The following is a 16,802-nucleotide window of genomic DNA, read 5'->3' as shown; positions in this document are numbered from 1 at the left end:
AAGGGCCACCTGGCCCTGTGTCAGAGTCACTACCATACCTACTGAACAGTGTAACATGCTTCTATATAGTACAGAAGAAAGGCAACTACCTGCCACCATAGAGCTGCATTCCCAATAGTGCAAACACCACGATAAAGAGGAAGAGGAGGAAGAGAAGGCTGATGATTGACTTCATAGAATTCATCAGAGACACCACCAGATTTCTTAGCGAGGCCCAGTACCTGAAAACACACATTATTGCGGTGATGCACCTTATAGAATGGATGGGAAGAGCTGGAGGAAACATGCAGGAGATATGGAATCCAATCCTTCCTTGTACTTACTTGGTTACTTTGAAAATTCTTAAAAGTCGTAGCGCTCTTAGCACACTGATACCAAAAGATGTCCCAGGTCTAAATATGGCCCAAATGACTTCAAATATACTTCCTATTGTGACCTGAAGAAGAGGTTTTAGTGGGAAGCACATGGTCATACAGGAACGTTACCATATTGTCTATAGATAATGGAGGCAGACGTTGTATGGCATAAACCAATATTCCTGACACTGTAACTGATCAACTCACTATGGTCGTCCATTAGAGATGAGGTCACTTTATTTCATGCCTTATGATGCTACAAAATACTAATTAATTAATAAGCTGCATTATATTAATAAATATTTGGTACAGTCCATAACTAATAATAATATTATTTATACTAATTCAATTCCTGGTTCCATTGCATTTAAGCAATGACTGCACAACATCTCTGTGAGAGATCAGTAAAATATCATCTAAAAATGGCAGCGTCGCTCACATTTGTTATATAAATTCAAATAAAAGAATGAGTGAAAAGATTATATTTCCTATACAAGGTAAACATTATTGGTCATTACGATGAATACAAGTGTTTGCTTTGGCAATTTTCACACCAATTTTTACAAATTCACTTGGCACTTAAAGGGTTAAAAATAATAAAGTGCGTGAATCTAGTTTTGTTTTCATTCCCTGCAAATCCTGTATATTTTCTTACCCCACAATCAAAGCAGTTGAAGGACGAGTGGAAGTAGAGACGTGGGCCCATTCCATACATCTTGAAAGACATCTCCACCAAAAATAAGCCAAGAAACAGAAATTCTGCATAGTCTGCAAAGAATAAGGAAATAATAAAATGTGGCCTGTTCTAAGCATACTTCCCAACTTTTTTTATATTAGTAAACCATCAATCCACCCGAACGCACACTTCTTTTGTCAAGTGGGCAATATGCGGGAAATTGATATACTCTTTTCAGCAGTTCAGTGAATTCCTCCCAAATTTGGTATTCACCCAGAGGCGTACCTAGATATTCGTAGGCCCCATAGCAAAAGTTTGTAAGGGCCCCCTATTTAGCAACTGATGGTGATACATGTATGTAAAACATATTAGTTTGACACCCTTCAGCTCTGGGCCCCATAGCAGCTGCACCCCTTGCACCTATGGCAGTTATGCCCTTGTATTCACCCAGACACAGTGTTGAAACTGGGGCAAGATGGGCCTACTGGGGTAATGCAGTGGTAGGGGCCCATGACTAGTTGTGTGGCCAGCCACCACAGATACTTGGGTAAGCATTAGAGAGTGCATGGTCTGCCCCCTTGATAAATATCCAGTATACAGTAAATAATACCAGTCCACGCATGATAATGTACTCTACCTGGTTTATGTAAATGTACAATGTATTTAGACCTGTTGCACTGATGCGTGTACACACAGGCCAATTCGGGCATCCGCCGATATGAAAGTTCCAGAATCGACATGCAGGGAGGAATGGACGGTGCAGGTGGGTGGGAGGCGGAGGTCATGCTGCACGTACTGAGATAGTAGAAGTAGACTGTGCTGAAAAGTCTATTTCTACTTTCGATTCCAATGCGCTGGGCCCTGCATCGGGATTGGATGCCACAGTGCGATTTGCACTAACTTTCTATTGATTATGAATATATACTCAAAATCGACAGCCCAAATTGCACCATGCATAAACAGCTTAAGGCTTCTCGGCACCCTAGGCAAAATCTCAATCTACTGCCCCCCCCCCCCCCCCTCCTCACAAACTGCCACCAATATCCACTTTCCAGACCCTCAATTGAAAGTGTGAAAGTGGTGTCCAAAAAGTTTCACTACCGCCATCCAATATTAAGCAAACAAGGCCGTCTTCCTCATAGATATCCTTATTTTGTGATAGGCACACTTGATACTTGGCGGTGCCCCCCCCCCCCCCCATCCCTAGCATTCAGCACCCCAGGCCTAAAGCTGTCTGCCTAAAGCTGCCTTATGGCAGAGTCGGCCCTGCATGCTGGACATGTGCAGATCTGAAACAGCAACCAATGTGCCTCGCAGTGCCCCAAAAGCCACACAATTACTGACATGCCACTGATGTTTGGGAACAACAATGGGCAGTGTTCCAAAAAAACAAGGGCACATGAGCAATTCAAGTATCAATAGGGTAAAGGTAATTAGAGGAAGGGGGCAAGCTGCCATTGCAACACTGTTATAAATGCCGGCAATGGCACCTGAAATCTAGCTTGCGTCCTGATCTAGCACTGGAAACAATGAGTTTTGGATGCAGCCCCAGGGCCATCTTGACAACAGTGCAGGCATTGAGTAAAGCATTGCACTTGAGCCAACACACACCCATTCACTGGAATACATCTTTTTGTATTACACACGACTCCAAGCAGTGAATGGCTGTCAGCATTCTGATTCTTGGATAGCTCCAGCCGTCCACCAATCAGAATGCTGGATGCAATTTACTGTCTGGGTTCAGGTTGGAAATCAGGTACCTACCTGGCCAATCTAATTGTATTTAATTAAAAACAGCGGGCAAGGGAATTTAAAAATACACTGACTTACATAGGATATTGGAGAGCCATATAGCCTGGTTATGGTGGACAATTGCCACGCAAGCAGTATTAAGTGCTACCACTCCAAGGACCATCCAATAGAAAACTTGAGATTTAATCATGTGACGTATAGATATCCGTAACAGTCTTTCTTTGTGGCGAAAATAAGACGCCCCATCCATCTTGGCACTCTTAATACTAGCTCTTGCCAAAGGTGTCCCTGCAATCAATAGAAATGAGCTTAGTGGAGAGTAGCAATTCATTACATTCTAGTACACCAATTAAATGATTAAACTAATAATTATTCTATTTAAAAATAATATGAAAATGTATAATCACCACTCACCAACAGAGGATATATCAACACAGTGGTCTTCATTTGAATCACGGTTCATGGCTTCTGTTCTACTTCGTTTAATTGTCGCTCTCCTAAGAACTACAGATACAAGAGGTGAGGAACATTTTGTCCTGCTCTGTTCACAGAGTCAGTCGAGGAGGAACAATTGATAACTACTTACCTTCTAAGGCAGACGTTCCAGAGTTTTTGTTCTCTTCAGCGAGCATCACTTCCTCTATGTAAGGAGAGACACACAGGTGACTGGGGTCAGGGCCGGTGCAAGGCTTCTCAGCACCCTAGGCAAAACTTCAACCTACCCCCCCCCCCCATTTCTTTTTAGATCATGTGGTCATCCAATCCCCATGACACCCACCCCCCCCCCCCCCAGAAGGTGGCCAAGTCCCCTGCTTTTCCTCTGCACCCTCCCCTTCGCCACCCACAATAGAGTACAAGGAGGAGGGGGCAGCAATGTAGGAAGTATGACTCAAGGGAAAGTATAGAGGTGAGGTCTTAGAAGTTCCACAGCCGCCACCTGCATTAAGTACAACAAGGATCCTCATAGACATCCTTGATTTTTTGATTTGCAGACTTGGTGGCGCCCCTCAGATCCTGGCGCCCTAGGCAGCTGCCTAAAGCTGCCTAGTGGTAGAGCCGGCCCTGACTGGGGTAAGTTATGGACTTTGGGGGTTATTTTGGTTCACGCTTTCTGACAAATTCCTTCTTAGGACAAAACCATGTGCACTGCAGGGGGGCAGATGTAACAGATGCAGATATAATTAGATTTGGGTGAGTTATTTTGTTTCTGTGCAGGGTAAATACTGACTGCTTTATTTCTACACTGCAATATAGATCTCACTTTGAAGAAAAACCCCACCCAAATCTAACTGTATCTGCACCTGTTACATCTGCCCCACCTGCAGTGCACATGGTTTTGTCCATTTGAGAAGAGTGAACTAGAATAAGGCCCTTAGAGTGGTACTGTATCTGCTACCAAAGTGCTGCATGCTGGGAACTTACTAACATGGGAGAGGAACACAAGATATCTTCCTTTTTTCTATTATATATTCCATAAAATGGAATTTCATTTGTTTGCCTTAGAATGAATTAAAGGATTACTACAAAGGGCCTGATTCAGATCTGTTCACTAGGCTGCGTATACTCGCAGCCTAGCGAACAGGTCACAAAGGGCCAATGTTTAGGGTAACAGTCAGGTCACCATGCAAAAGGTCGTCGCTGACAAAAGGTCAGTATGCACAATGTCGAAAGTAAAAAAAGGTCAACATAACCGACTGACTGACAAAAGGTTGACACAAGCAACACATGGAAAAGTTAAAAATTGAATTTTCACGTTCTGTTGTGTCAATGTTGAACCCTGAGCACGTTGATCCCCAAGATCATGGCTCGCAAAGTTGCCTCGTTGAACTACCGATGCGGTCAGCACACTTTACCGTGTCCAATCGGAAAATGATTACAATTATACAAGTTCTGTGCATGGGCATGCGCTGGGTGCGTGCGTACATGGCGAACAAACTGCTGGGTGCACGCACCCAGTCTTGCGAATGGAGGATGGTGACAGCGGGGCGGCCCATTACCATATGAAAACATACAGCGTTTTATTATGGGTGTTCCCATGAAAACGCTGGGCATTCTCATGGTAATGGGCCATGACACGGGTGCGGGGGGCGGGCAACTGACATCACCGGATGACAGCTGCCAGCCCAATTCCCTCTGAATGTGCACGCAGATCTAAGGTTGCTCGGAGCAACCTTATATTGGCAACCATCGAATGATGTGGGTGTTACCATGCAGGCTGCGAATGGATCTTTATGTAAAACATCCACTCACAACCAGTACCAACATATGTGCATTGGGAATGGTGGGCCGGCATACCACCATTCGCAAGGCGGGATCTGGTTCACTCGCAAGAGTGCAAATTCGCATCCGAGCAAATGAACCAGAATAAAGTCCCTTGTCCAACAGTTTTTTGTGGGGAAGCAACTTTTCATTTAGCTGGAAACTGAAATTTGGGGTGCCCATTGTTCAATAAAATTAAAACATTAACAAAACATGAAAATGGAATTCCAGTGCTTCCACCCCAGATGAAAATAGCCCAATATCGCCCTAGTTTAGGGGCACCGTAAGAAACATAATTTACAGTATTCCATACCTTAACGGCGAGTTATCAACAGCGAGATGTGCCGACAACTCTCCGTCAGAGTCTTCAACTCATTTCCCTGAGGCGAGGTTCACTCGCTGTTTTCACCTCATTGGTTCCCTGAGGCGAGGTGGAAACAGCGAGTGTGGCCATTAAACGTCAAGGCTCGCCATAAAATGCGGTGGACTCGCTGTTTAAGGGGATCCTTGCCGGCCTTTCACGGCAAGGATTCTGGCCAAACATTGAATACAGCAAGGGGGTTTGACGGCAAAGATGGTTTATTATCGGCGAGGAAAAGCCATCCTCACCATACAAACCCCCTCACCGGATGCATTGAATACCCCTCAATGACAAGAACTGATGGTTATGTACCAATATCGGTGAATGGGTCACTTCTGCATTAAAACTACTGCAACCAATTAGACGTTTGCTTTCATTGTGTTTACTGCATTAGACAATTATAAGATAAATGATTATTGGTTGCTGTGGTTTTCATACATATTGAAAATCACAATCAGTGCAATTTTTTAAAGGTAAATTTAACCTGGTTTTTGCATTTAAAATATTGGCAAATTAAATTTAGTGGATAAATTACCAAAATCCTGTCACTTGGAGAAACTCAAAGGAATAACATTTGTCCCATAATAGTGTGTTCAATGATTCTGAGTTACAAGATCCCAGAAGAGGGTGCACCGTTCACTTACCAGCTTTATCTATCCATGCTCGATAACCGTTCAGTTCCCTCTCAATCTGCTGCTGCCTGCGCAACTTCATGAAGGCCCTGCGGTTCTCTACACGCTCTCTCTCTTTGGCAAATTCACTGCAATGAGGAGCGACAGGCATATTATGTGTAGCGGAGAAATCTAAACAAATTGCGGTGATTTCTGTGGAAAAAACATCTACAGTATGTGACACCATAATGCGAGTTACTGAGGTAAACAAACAACAAGAGATGACACCAGCCAGATGGCGGCCATATTTGGCAAAGTTTGAAATGGTACCTTTATTATCCAGGAACCTACTTCTAAGATGTACGGAAACTGACATAACGGAAATCATACAGTAAAATGCCTTTTTCAGTCAAAAAATAAGGGTTTCCTTTATAATTAGGGGCAAATGTGCCTGATTGCAGAATCTGCAGCCAAGCAAGCATTGCAAGAAGAATAAACTTTGGTCTGCATCCATAGTATGAACACCACGTGGGCAGCTTTTTTGATATAGTATACAATATTTTTGCAGCTTGATTAAATCAACTTTAAGGGGCTATTTACTATAGTGTGAAAAGTCCTAAATCTAAAGAGAAACAAAAAATTTCACCAAAGTCAAAACTTCTCCCTATTAAAGAATCACCTCGGTGCTGACACACACAATGGGTCATGCTTGCGCACAGGTGAACAGAACTGTTCAGCGAAGCAGTAAGATTTTTCATACCGTCTTGCTAATTCAGTTAGTCCCACAGATCTCTGAAAATTGCTATTTGGCAATTTATGGAGATCGTTGCATGTGCTAGCACTTAAACTGCGGTTTGAGGTGGAGTCATTGGGTCGGCAGCCAATTGTTGGGTTTGGGGCGTGACCGAGCGTTTTGTGCATCCTGTGGGAGCGTCCAGACAATGCAGCCAGGGGGCAGCTGGTGATGTGCGAGTGCTTTTCTGTATAGCAAAGTGGTAGACATTTAGGGATGTGCCTGCAATATTTTGTGAGTACATCGCTGGATGGGACCTGGCATGCGGAGGGGTCTTGCTCTGTGCTGGGCGGCCTTCCACAGCCTGTCGCCACGGGTTGTAGTCTGCAAATCTAAGCCCATGCTGAATCGGCCGAGCTAAGCCTTTTCTCTGCCACAGAGAACTTTCATTACTTGAATAGAGGGAATCAGGTGTCTAGTTGATGGGCCCGGTGAATGTGACTGTTGGATCATGGATTATCCAGCACAGAAAATGTGGCTGGACAGGTAATGGGCCACTTGTGAGGCCCCTAAACAAACATGTATAGTCTACTACTGCTACGGTATGTGGTACGACCGCTAATGCTGGCAGAATGGTAGACTGCAGTACTTTGCGGTAAGACAACATGATTGCTATGCTGAGAGGGTAGTTGTGATGGTTGGAGGACAAAAGCAAAATATACAAAAATTCTGGCTTTGCATAAAATAGTGCAATGCACTCTGCCCATCACAAATAACTCTACATTTCTGGTTTCTACAATGTTTTTTTTTTAACACATTACAAACCCTTAAGCAATAGATAGAAATACATGCTTGCACATTCTCAGTAATATAGAAAAAAATAACTACTAGCAATATTCGGATATGTATTGCATTCCCGATGGATACTGCAGATTTCCAGGGGTGAGAAGCAATGTCTAGTTAGCACTAACCCATCAGACCAAGTCCTCCGTGCCCCACCCAAAACTAACATTGCAGCACAAAGAATAAGCTGCTTACACATTCTGGAGCTATTGCTGTTGCCATGGAAACCAAGTTAGATGCATAAAACTGGGATGAGCAAGTTCTAGATCGAAGTGCTACCAGCGTTACTCATTAGAACACCTTTGGCACATGCACAAAGGCAGCAATAAGGCAGCAATAAACAGGCAACACACAGACGGAGATGTAACACATGCAGACCTTAAACATCCATGCATAACCAATAATTAAAATATGTATTACGAAAAAAATACAGAGATACTAAAAGTATACATGTATCCGTATTATATTGTTTGTTCACAATTCTCTTTGCCTTCAGAGTTGTAATTCAGCCTCAAGCATTTTTTTAAAGGTTTTCCGTACAGTAATGGTGGCCATACATCAGAAAGACCTGTCTTACAATCATGATTGTGTCCAATTTCCCTTCAACTCCCCAGCAGCCCTTGGTGGTTTTTTGGACACACAGTGTACTCTTATCTGTCATACAATCCATTTTAGACTCAATCTGTTGCATGATTGTATGATTGACACTTAATTTAAATTGGGGGGCTGGCCTACTAGGATCAAAAGGATAGATTACCAAAAATTCTGTTTTTTAATGTATTTTTTCAATTTACAAGTTGCCAGCAATTACCAATCTGCTCACATCTGCTGTGTTATGCCATTATTAAATAGCCCGAATTCACCAATCCTTTGAAAACTGTTTTGAGAGTAGTGGCAGAATTGTGCAATAGGATGTCCACTGCTCTCTTCAGCCGTCCCCCGTCTACCTCTTGGAAACTTCTGCGGCTCCCAGCATCTTCACTGCCATGGGCTGCACCTTTCTTCTCTGCTAGTCAGGGAGGAAGTGTCACATGACTCTGGTTGTATGAGCCATCTAAAGACAAATCTTAAAGCACACGCAATCTGTTCCCAATACCAACTGATATGATGTGCAGCACGTCAGATCAGAGGACCAATCCTCCAATCCCCAGGGGGCCAGCATTGCATGATTGTGTGCACACGATGTGCACACAATCTGCATACAATCCATTTTACAATCCATTGAGATTGTATGATTGGGTGCAATGTCTTTCTGGTGTATAGGGGCCTTAAGACCGGGTAATGCCAGGAAGAGTTTAAGTGGGAGATGATTGGCTGGTGGTACAAGTCTGTTTGCTATTAGTCACGTACTCTCTAGCAAGAGTACGTGACTAAGGGGGTTATTCAGACCTGATCGCTTCTCTGTTAATTTGCTAATTGTGTGATCAGAGAGCCGCCGCGCCGCCAGAGTGAAATCTTGCCCTGTGCAAGGCTGCGAATAGCTTGTGCAAATATTTCCAATCTGGATGGGTATATGGTCCGCATGGCATATACAGGGCTATTTTTGTGCTGGAATGCCCCGGAATGCCATTCCTGAAGCTCCTTTGTAAAAGGACGGTGCTCCGGGACCTCCGCGGCCTGCCCTGTTGTCTGTCTCCTCGGCCGCTACTGACCCTGCTTGCGGGCCGGCCGCCAATCAAGAGCCAGTTTGCAAGGTATGATTGGCTGACGGCCCAGTCACTGGGACACAGTGAGGGGAAGGAGATACGTGCGATGCTGTCCCTCAGACAGCAGGGGACACCCTATGTACTGCGGTCTCCCTCCACCCAACAACTGCAGCAGCAGATGGTGGCAGCAGCACCAACAATGGTGAGTTTCACTGCTGGAGGGAAATTCTGGCACTGTGGGAGCATATGTGTTTCTGTCACTGTGGGGGCATTCCTGCCACGGTGGGGGTATATGTGTGTCTGGCACTGTGGGGGGCATATCTGGCACTGTGGGGGGCATATGTATCACTATGGGGGCATATCTGTCACTATGGGGGCATATCTGTCACTATGGGGGCATATCTGTCACTATGGGGGCATATCTGTCACTATGGGGGCATATCTATCACTATGGGGGCATATCTGTCACTATGGGGGCATATCTGTCACTATGGGGGCATATCTGTCACTCTAAGGGCATATCTGTCACTCTAAGGGCATATCTGTACCTGGCACTGTGGGGGCATATGTGTATCTGGCACTGTGGGGGCATATGAGCATCTGGCATTGTGGGGGCTGTCCTTTGCGATGCAGCTCTGTCTTTGGACTTCTGGGTCTGCAACCCAGGAGTCCCTCTACGTTTATGCTGGGTGTAAAGGAGCCAGCCGCGGGGCATGCTAGGAGGGATCCATGATGGATCCCTCGGACAGCATCACAAACTGAAGCCTATAGGCTTCTTTAGGGTAATAACAGCTTCGGATGCCCGGGGAGGCGCTTTGGTTTGGCTTTGGTGTCAGCGAGAGACAGGGCTAGAGAGAGAGGGTGTTGGGGAGAGACAGGGCTAAAGATAGAGGGTTTCAGGGAGAGAGAGAGAGAGCCTGGTAGATGGGGGAGAGATATACGGCCTACACATATGCCGATATTAAGGCATTTTCTAAGCGATTTTGCTTAGTTTGGCAAAGTCGCTTAGCAAATGCCCTCACATCGGTGTATGTGTGGGGGCTATATCGGCATCCGTGCGCGTCCCCGCGCTTCTTTATCGCTGGCCGAGATTGAGGGACAGTGCCCATCAATCTCGGCATCGGCAGTGTTCTCCCACCGGAGAACACTGGCGCTGTCTGCTCGCTTAGCACACAGAGCTGACAGCTCGCTCTGTGTGTGGGCTGTCAGCTCTGTGTGCTAGGCGATAGCGGCACAGCACAGCCTGACCTAGCAAAGCTAGGTAGCCCTGCACACATCGCAATGTGTGTAGGGCCCAATAGACTATCAAAGAAAGTGTCTGGGAGAGACAGTGCTAAGGAGTGAAGGTGTCAGGGAGAAAGAGATAGAGCAGGTAGAGAGAGGGGTGGGAGACTGTCAGAGTGAGAGGGAGAAGGTGTGATGAAAAAGAGGAGGGGAGGAGAGAGAGGAGAAATTGGGTCAGAGGGGGAAAGAGTGAGCAGGGGAGAAAAAGAGACAGGGGCAGGGGAGAGAGAGAGCAGGATAGGCATCCCTCCCCATTATAGATGGCACTGTGTGCCTACCAATTCCCCCCCTCCCAGTAAAGGTGCTGCTGTGTAGCTCCCCCTCCCCTCATTCCCCAGGACAGATGGTGCTGTGTACCTCCGGCAGCACTGGGTCTTCTCTCACCTGCATCAGGCTACCATCGGTTCTCCGCACCACTGGGTCTCCACTGCACATCAATGCGTCGGGTCTCCACATTGTTGTTCCTGTCATCGGTGCCGGTGGCTAGACAGGTCAGACGCTTTTGTATTTTGCATCCGGGCTGGTTACTAGAGAGTGGCATTGAGCCCCAGGATAGAGGGGTAGAAAGGAGGAGGAGAGAGGCAGGAACAGCTGGACCGCCTCCTCTAGTCCTGCTGTACGCCTCAATTCCACTGCAGGCTGCTTCATTCCATTAGAAATGCAGAAAAAGACTGTCACTGGGGGCACGTGACAGCAGGACTGCCTCTGCCATTGTCACTATTTCAAAAAGATTAAAATGCTGCACCCGCTATTGTTACGCCGCTGGCCCAGATCACACTTTATAAGTATGGTAAATGCAATCTGGATACTTAAAAAATGCAGATTAAAGGGTTTGGAGTAGTTCTTCATGAAATTTCTCCAACAGGCCTTTAATGCATTCAGGTGATAGTGAAATAATGCGAAAAGTGTAGACAACACAATTTTTCACATTTTAGTAAAAATATTGTTATTAACCCCTTCCTGACAGAGCTAGTTTTTGCGTTCCTGACAGAGCCATTTTTTTCAAATCTGACATGTCTCACTTAAGTGGGGATAACTTTTTTTTGCTTTTACTTATCCCAGTGATTTTGAGATTGTTTTTTCGTGACACATTGTACTTCAAATTAGTGGTAAATCTGGGTCGATACAGTCTGTGTTTTTTTGTGAAAAATACCAAAATGTCGTGAAAAAATGGAAAATTTAGCGATTTGCAAAATGTTAAATTTTCTGCTTGTGAGACAAATAATCATACCACTCAAAATAGTTAATAACTAACATAGACCATATGTCTACTTTATGTTGCCATCATTATTTCAACTTCCTTTTCATTTTTTTGGACACTAGGAGGCGTAAAATATGAATAGCAAATTCTCAAATTTTCAAGAAAATTTCAAACACTGATTTTTTTAGGGACCAGTGCAGTTCTGATGTGACTTTGAGGGACTTGTATGTGAGACACCCCCATAAATGATGCCATTTCAAAAACTGCACCCCTCACAGTATTCAAAACAGCATTTTGGAAGTTTGTTAACCCTTTAGGTGTTTCACAGGAATTAAAACAAAGTGTAGGTGAAATTTCAAAATTTCATTTTTTTTGCAGAGTTTCAATTTTAATACATTTTTCTAACGAATACAGTAGATTTTACTAGAGAAATGTGACTAAAAATTGATTCCCCCAATTCTTTTGTTTTCATAAATATCCTATATGTGGCCCTAGTGTGCACGGTGACCAAACCACAGGCTTCATAATAGAAGGAGCACCTACTTGATTTTGGAGCCTCCTTTTTATGAGATTATTTTTTAGGCACCATGTAGGTTTCTAGGCACCATAAGATGCTAAAAGTTAGGAACCCCCCCACAAGTGACCCCATTTTGCAAACTACACCCCTCAGGGAATTCATCTAGGGGTATAGTGTACATTTCAAACCCCCAGGGGTTTCACCAATTGTGGTACAACTGGGCAGTGAAAATAAAAAAAATTAATTTTTCATTTTCACAGCTCAGTTGTATCAAAATTGGTGAAACCCCGGGGGGTTTGAAATGTACACTATACCCCTTGATGAATTCCCTGAAGGGTGTAGTTTGCAAAATGGGGTCACTTGTGGGGGGGTTCCACTGTATGGGTGTTTCGGGGGTCATTCAACCAGAATCTGTGCTGCAAAATCCAAAAATCACTCCTTCCCTTCTGAGTCCTGCCATGCACCCAACTGGTATTTTTTGGTCACACATGAGGCATTGCCGTACTCGGGAGAAATTGGGGCACAGATTTTGGGGTGCTTTGTCTCCTTCATTCCTTGTGAAAATGAAAAATTTTGAGCCAGATCTGCATTTTTGTGTAAAAAAATGTAATTTTTTACACAAAAATGCAGTTCTGGCTCAAAATTTTTTATTTTCACAAGGAATGAAGGAGACAAAGCACCCCAAAATCTGTGCCCCAATTTCTCCCGAGTACGGCAATGCCTCACGTGTGACCAAAAAATACCAGTTGGGTGCATGGCAGGACTCAGAAGGGAAGGAGTGATTTTTGGTGGCGGAATGAATGGTGGGTGCTATGTCGCATTAGCAAGACCCCCGAAGCACCAATACAGTGGAACCCCCCCACAAGTGACCCCATTTTAGTCACCAGCTTTGGGAGGGGGGCTGGCGCTGCGGCTGGCGGGGGGGTGGGAGGGGTGCTGGCGCTGCGGCAGCCGGGTGGGTGGGAGGGGGGCTGCCGGGTGGGAGGGGGGGGGGGGCTGGCGATCGGTGGGGTATATACACACACACACACACACACACACACATATATATATATATATATATATATATATATGTGTGTATATATGTATATATATATATATATATATTTATATATATACATATATATACACACACACATATATATATATATATATATATATGTTTGTGTGTATGTATATATATATATATATATATATAATATATATATATATATATATATACATATATTTTCAGTGCATATATTTTATTGTACACCTTTTTCAGCAGCTTGATGCTGCTGCTGCTGCTGCGGGGGGGAGGGGGGAGGAGGGCAGCGTACCTGACAGCACCGATCACCACCGATCCCTGTGTTACCGAGCGGCTTAGCCGCCGGTAACACAGGAAACGCTGTGAATGGCTGTTCAGATTTGAACAGCCAATCACAGCGATCGCCGACCGGGGGGGGCACCCCTGCCCCCCCTGGGCGGCGAGGGGGGATGTCTGCTGTCAGGGACAGCAGACATCACCTAACTGTCACTGCGTCTCTAGACGCAGTGACAGTTAGAAGTCATGACGTACATGTACGTCAAATGTCGGGAAGTACTTCCCGACCATGACGTACATGTACGTCAAATGTCGGGAAGGGGTTAAATCATAAAGCGTAAAGGTCTATTTATCAATTGAAGAGTTTGTTAAATAGGGCTTCTCTCTATTTAACTATAGTAAAATAGGATTTTGTTAATATATTGTTTTATTCCTATTTTATTTTTTTTAACGATACTAGAAGGCCAATTCCAGGCTTCCAGTACAGTGCACATGCGCTGGTAAAAGCTAGGTCACGCATGCGAAAATTGACCTAGACGCAAATGAAGCGGTATGAGTACTCTTACCGCTGACAGACAGCAATAGATTACTCATGTGAATAATGAAAGGCTGCTCCTGATTGTCTGCCTGTCTATAATTGTTGCACAATGACAGACAACATTGCTGTGTTTTCCGCTATTCTAACTGTCCCATCCATATATTTTTGGGACTTTCTTATTAGCAGTCCAACCTGCCGTTGTCGTTTGTATCAACGCAAGTAAAAGTATTCATTGGTTTATATTTTCTTACATTAAATCAGGACTTTGACAGATGCAGTTTCAAGGTATTTAGAACCATACCTTGTAATGTTAAAAAAAAATTAAAATGAAAATCACCCGGTTCACTGGACACTATTACAGATGCCCCATTGAATTTGACTGCGGATAAGAACCACTTGGCCCATCTAGTCTGCCCTTGTACACATGCACACACATTAGGTTTCATTTTTGCTGAGAGCCAATTAAACTTCCAGTATATTTTTGGATTGTTGGAGGAAACCAGAGTATCCAGAAAAAGCCCAATCAAGCACAGGGAGAATATACAAACTCCACACCGATAGGGCCATGGCAAGAATCAAACTCATGACCTCAGTCAGTGCTGTGAGGCTTAGTGTTACTTCCAAAGTTGGGAGAACCTTGCAGGCATTCCCCCCAAAAAGGGTGTGGCCTCTGACCAAGGGGATGTGGCTTTGTGGAATGTCTGCTGCCGTGAGGCCACGCCCAGTTTTTGCCGCTTTGGGGTAATGGCCAGCACTCTATGAGCTGCTGGCTATGCCCCCTGTCGCTCTGAATAGAAGCTGTGCACATGCACAGCATCTACTCACCACTGCTCTGCTCTGACAGGGGGACTCGCAACGGTCCCCTGCCCCATAGGACACTGCCCCCCACACAAACGCCACCGTGGGGCACTGCTGCTGGCATGTGGGTCGTACAGTAGAAGAGTTACAAAACATCATGACTATCCTGCGAAATGCTGGACAGTTGGGTGGTATGTGCGGATAGTGTCGCCCATGGGAATGCCCAGCGTTTCATGGGCGTTGCCATATAAATGCTGGGCACTCCCATGGTAATCAGGCCATGACGGTTGTGCCGGGGCCGGACAGCTGACATCACCGGATGTCAGCTGCCTGCTCACTTCCTCCCGAAGTGACCTTAGACTTGTGTGCACGTTCCACATCATCCGATGGTCAGCAACCATCGAATGATGTGGGTGATCACCCACAGGCTGCGAATGGATATTTATGTTAAACATCCATTCACAGTCCCTGCATGTGAACACATGCGGCAAGGGAGGGGGGCGAGCGTAGCACCATTCGCAGGACGGGACCGAATTCGCATCTGAGCGAATAAACCAAAACAACCCCTCCTGTTCTTAATAGTTGGAGTATTTTTGCAGCTTTTGAGGAACGCAGCTTACTAACAGGGGTTGGTATGGCAAAGCACTTACATACTGCAGAACATCGCAGTCTGCACAGCTGCCAATAATTATTCTTATTTTATAAAGCTTTGTGCACTTCTATCCAGTACACACCCTGTAATATTAAGCCTGGCTATTCATAATAAACATACACAGTATGGCCCTGGCTACACATAGGGATAAGGGGGTAACACAGGCATAAGCCCACTCTGCAGCCCACACACACGCAAAGAACTGTCTAGGCTGGCAACTCAACGCAACGTGATCTTTAAGACTAAAGCTGTAACACAAAAGAGGTAATGTAGTTGGTGCATTGTTATTGTGCGCGATTGCTGAAATTATTATATATATATATATATTTTCTAATGTATGTTTCTTATTTGCTTGAATTTATAAATGTACATTATTTAAAAACATGGTGCAATTATGTAACACAGAAAACTCACTTGCAGCAGTGATTGTTCACCATGCCGGAATCATTTCTATTGCTGGGGATTTTGTAATGTAAAGGACTGTAATAGCATTAAATGTTTATTAGTGTTCACTCTAGGATTTTTTTAAGGCAGGGTGCTGACCTCCTGGCAGGGCACTTCTTTCAATCGGGAGGGCACATTTTATATTATAAAAAAGAATTGCACACCACTAGAATTACACCCATTAAACATGGTCATACTCTGCTATGCACATTACATATTCTGTCGTAATGACAATTACACATTATGGCACACACTCTAATGCCTCTTACACATTATACCACACACCATAATGCATAATACACATAATGGCACACATGGAAAGTTCTTAGTGGCATGTCAGCTTGTGGGGGGCAGTGTAAGGGCGTACAGTGCCACACACAAAAAGGGAAGGGTGCATTTTGAGGTTTTACAAATGGGCTGGGTGCACCCTGCACAAGAAGCATAGAGGGAACACTATTTATTATATCGGATGGTCAGGGGCTGTTTAAGAGAGGAGTGATCCAAGTGCAGTTTAACACTCTCGTAGCATTGTGTACCTATTGCTTTGTGACAGGGACTTATGCACAGGCCTCCACAATCTTGGCTGCCCTGCCATGTTCCTGGTGATTTCTTTACTGTGCACAGTCAAATCTCCAGGAAAATGGTGGCCATTTCCCCAGTGATTTCTGCAGTGCTAATGACAGATTCTGGACAGGTGAGTATAACGTATCGGTGCAGGGTGTGTGTTGTGGCCTCCCTGGACCCATGCACTCTGCACCCATTATAGATTACTGTGAGTGGTATAATAACCATGTCTCTACCAGTGCATTGCAAACCGTGCACATACAG

General features: G+C 44.7%; 1 protein-coding gene across 6 annotated transcripts in view; it reads right to left on the bottom strand.

Annotated features, from left to right (window-relative positions):
• Nucleotides 1-16,802, bottom strand: part of CACNA1E (calcium voltage-gated channel subunit alpha1 E) — a 643,532-nt gene that overhangs the window by 82,192 nt on the left and 544,538 nt on the right. For all 6 annotated transcript variants that reach the window (XM_083157191.1, XM_083157187.1, XM_083157188.1 and 3 more), the window contains 7 exons: nt 6,049-6,164; nt 3,371-3,424; nt 3,199-3,288; nt 2,863-3,072; nt 1,012-1,124; nt 324-436; nt 90-221 (listed from right to left, as the gene is read on the bottom strand). In XM_083157191.1, coding sequence (XP_083013317.1) covers nt 90-221; nt 324-436; nt 1,012-1,124; nt 2,863-3,072; nt 3,199-3,288; nt 3,371-3,424; nt 6,049-6,164 — 828 coding nt within the window. The remainder of the gene's footprint in view (nt 1-89; nt 222-323; nt 437-1,011; nt 1,125-2,862; nt 3,073-3,198; nt 3,289-3,370; nt 3,425-6,048; nt 6,165-16,802) is intronic.

Source organism: Crinia signifera, chromosome 8 (genome assembly GCF_055691185.1).
Source record: "Crinia signifera chromosome 8, ASM5569118v1, whole genome shotgun sequence".
NCBI classification, from domain to species: Eukaryota; Metazoa; Chordata; class Amphibia; order Anura; family Myobatrachidae; genus Crinia; species Crinia signifera.
Note: the sequence above shows the minus strand (reverse complement) of the source record. Positions and strands in the feature narration are given on the sequence as shown.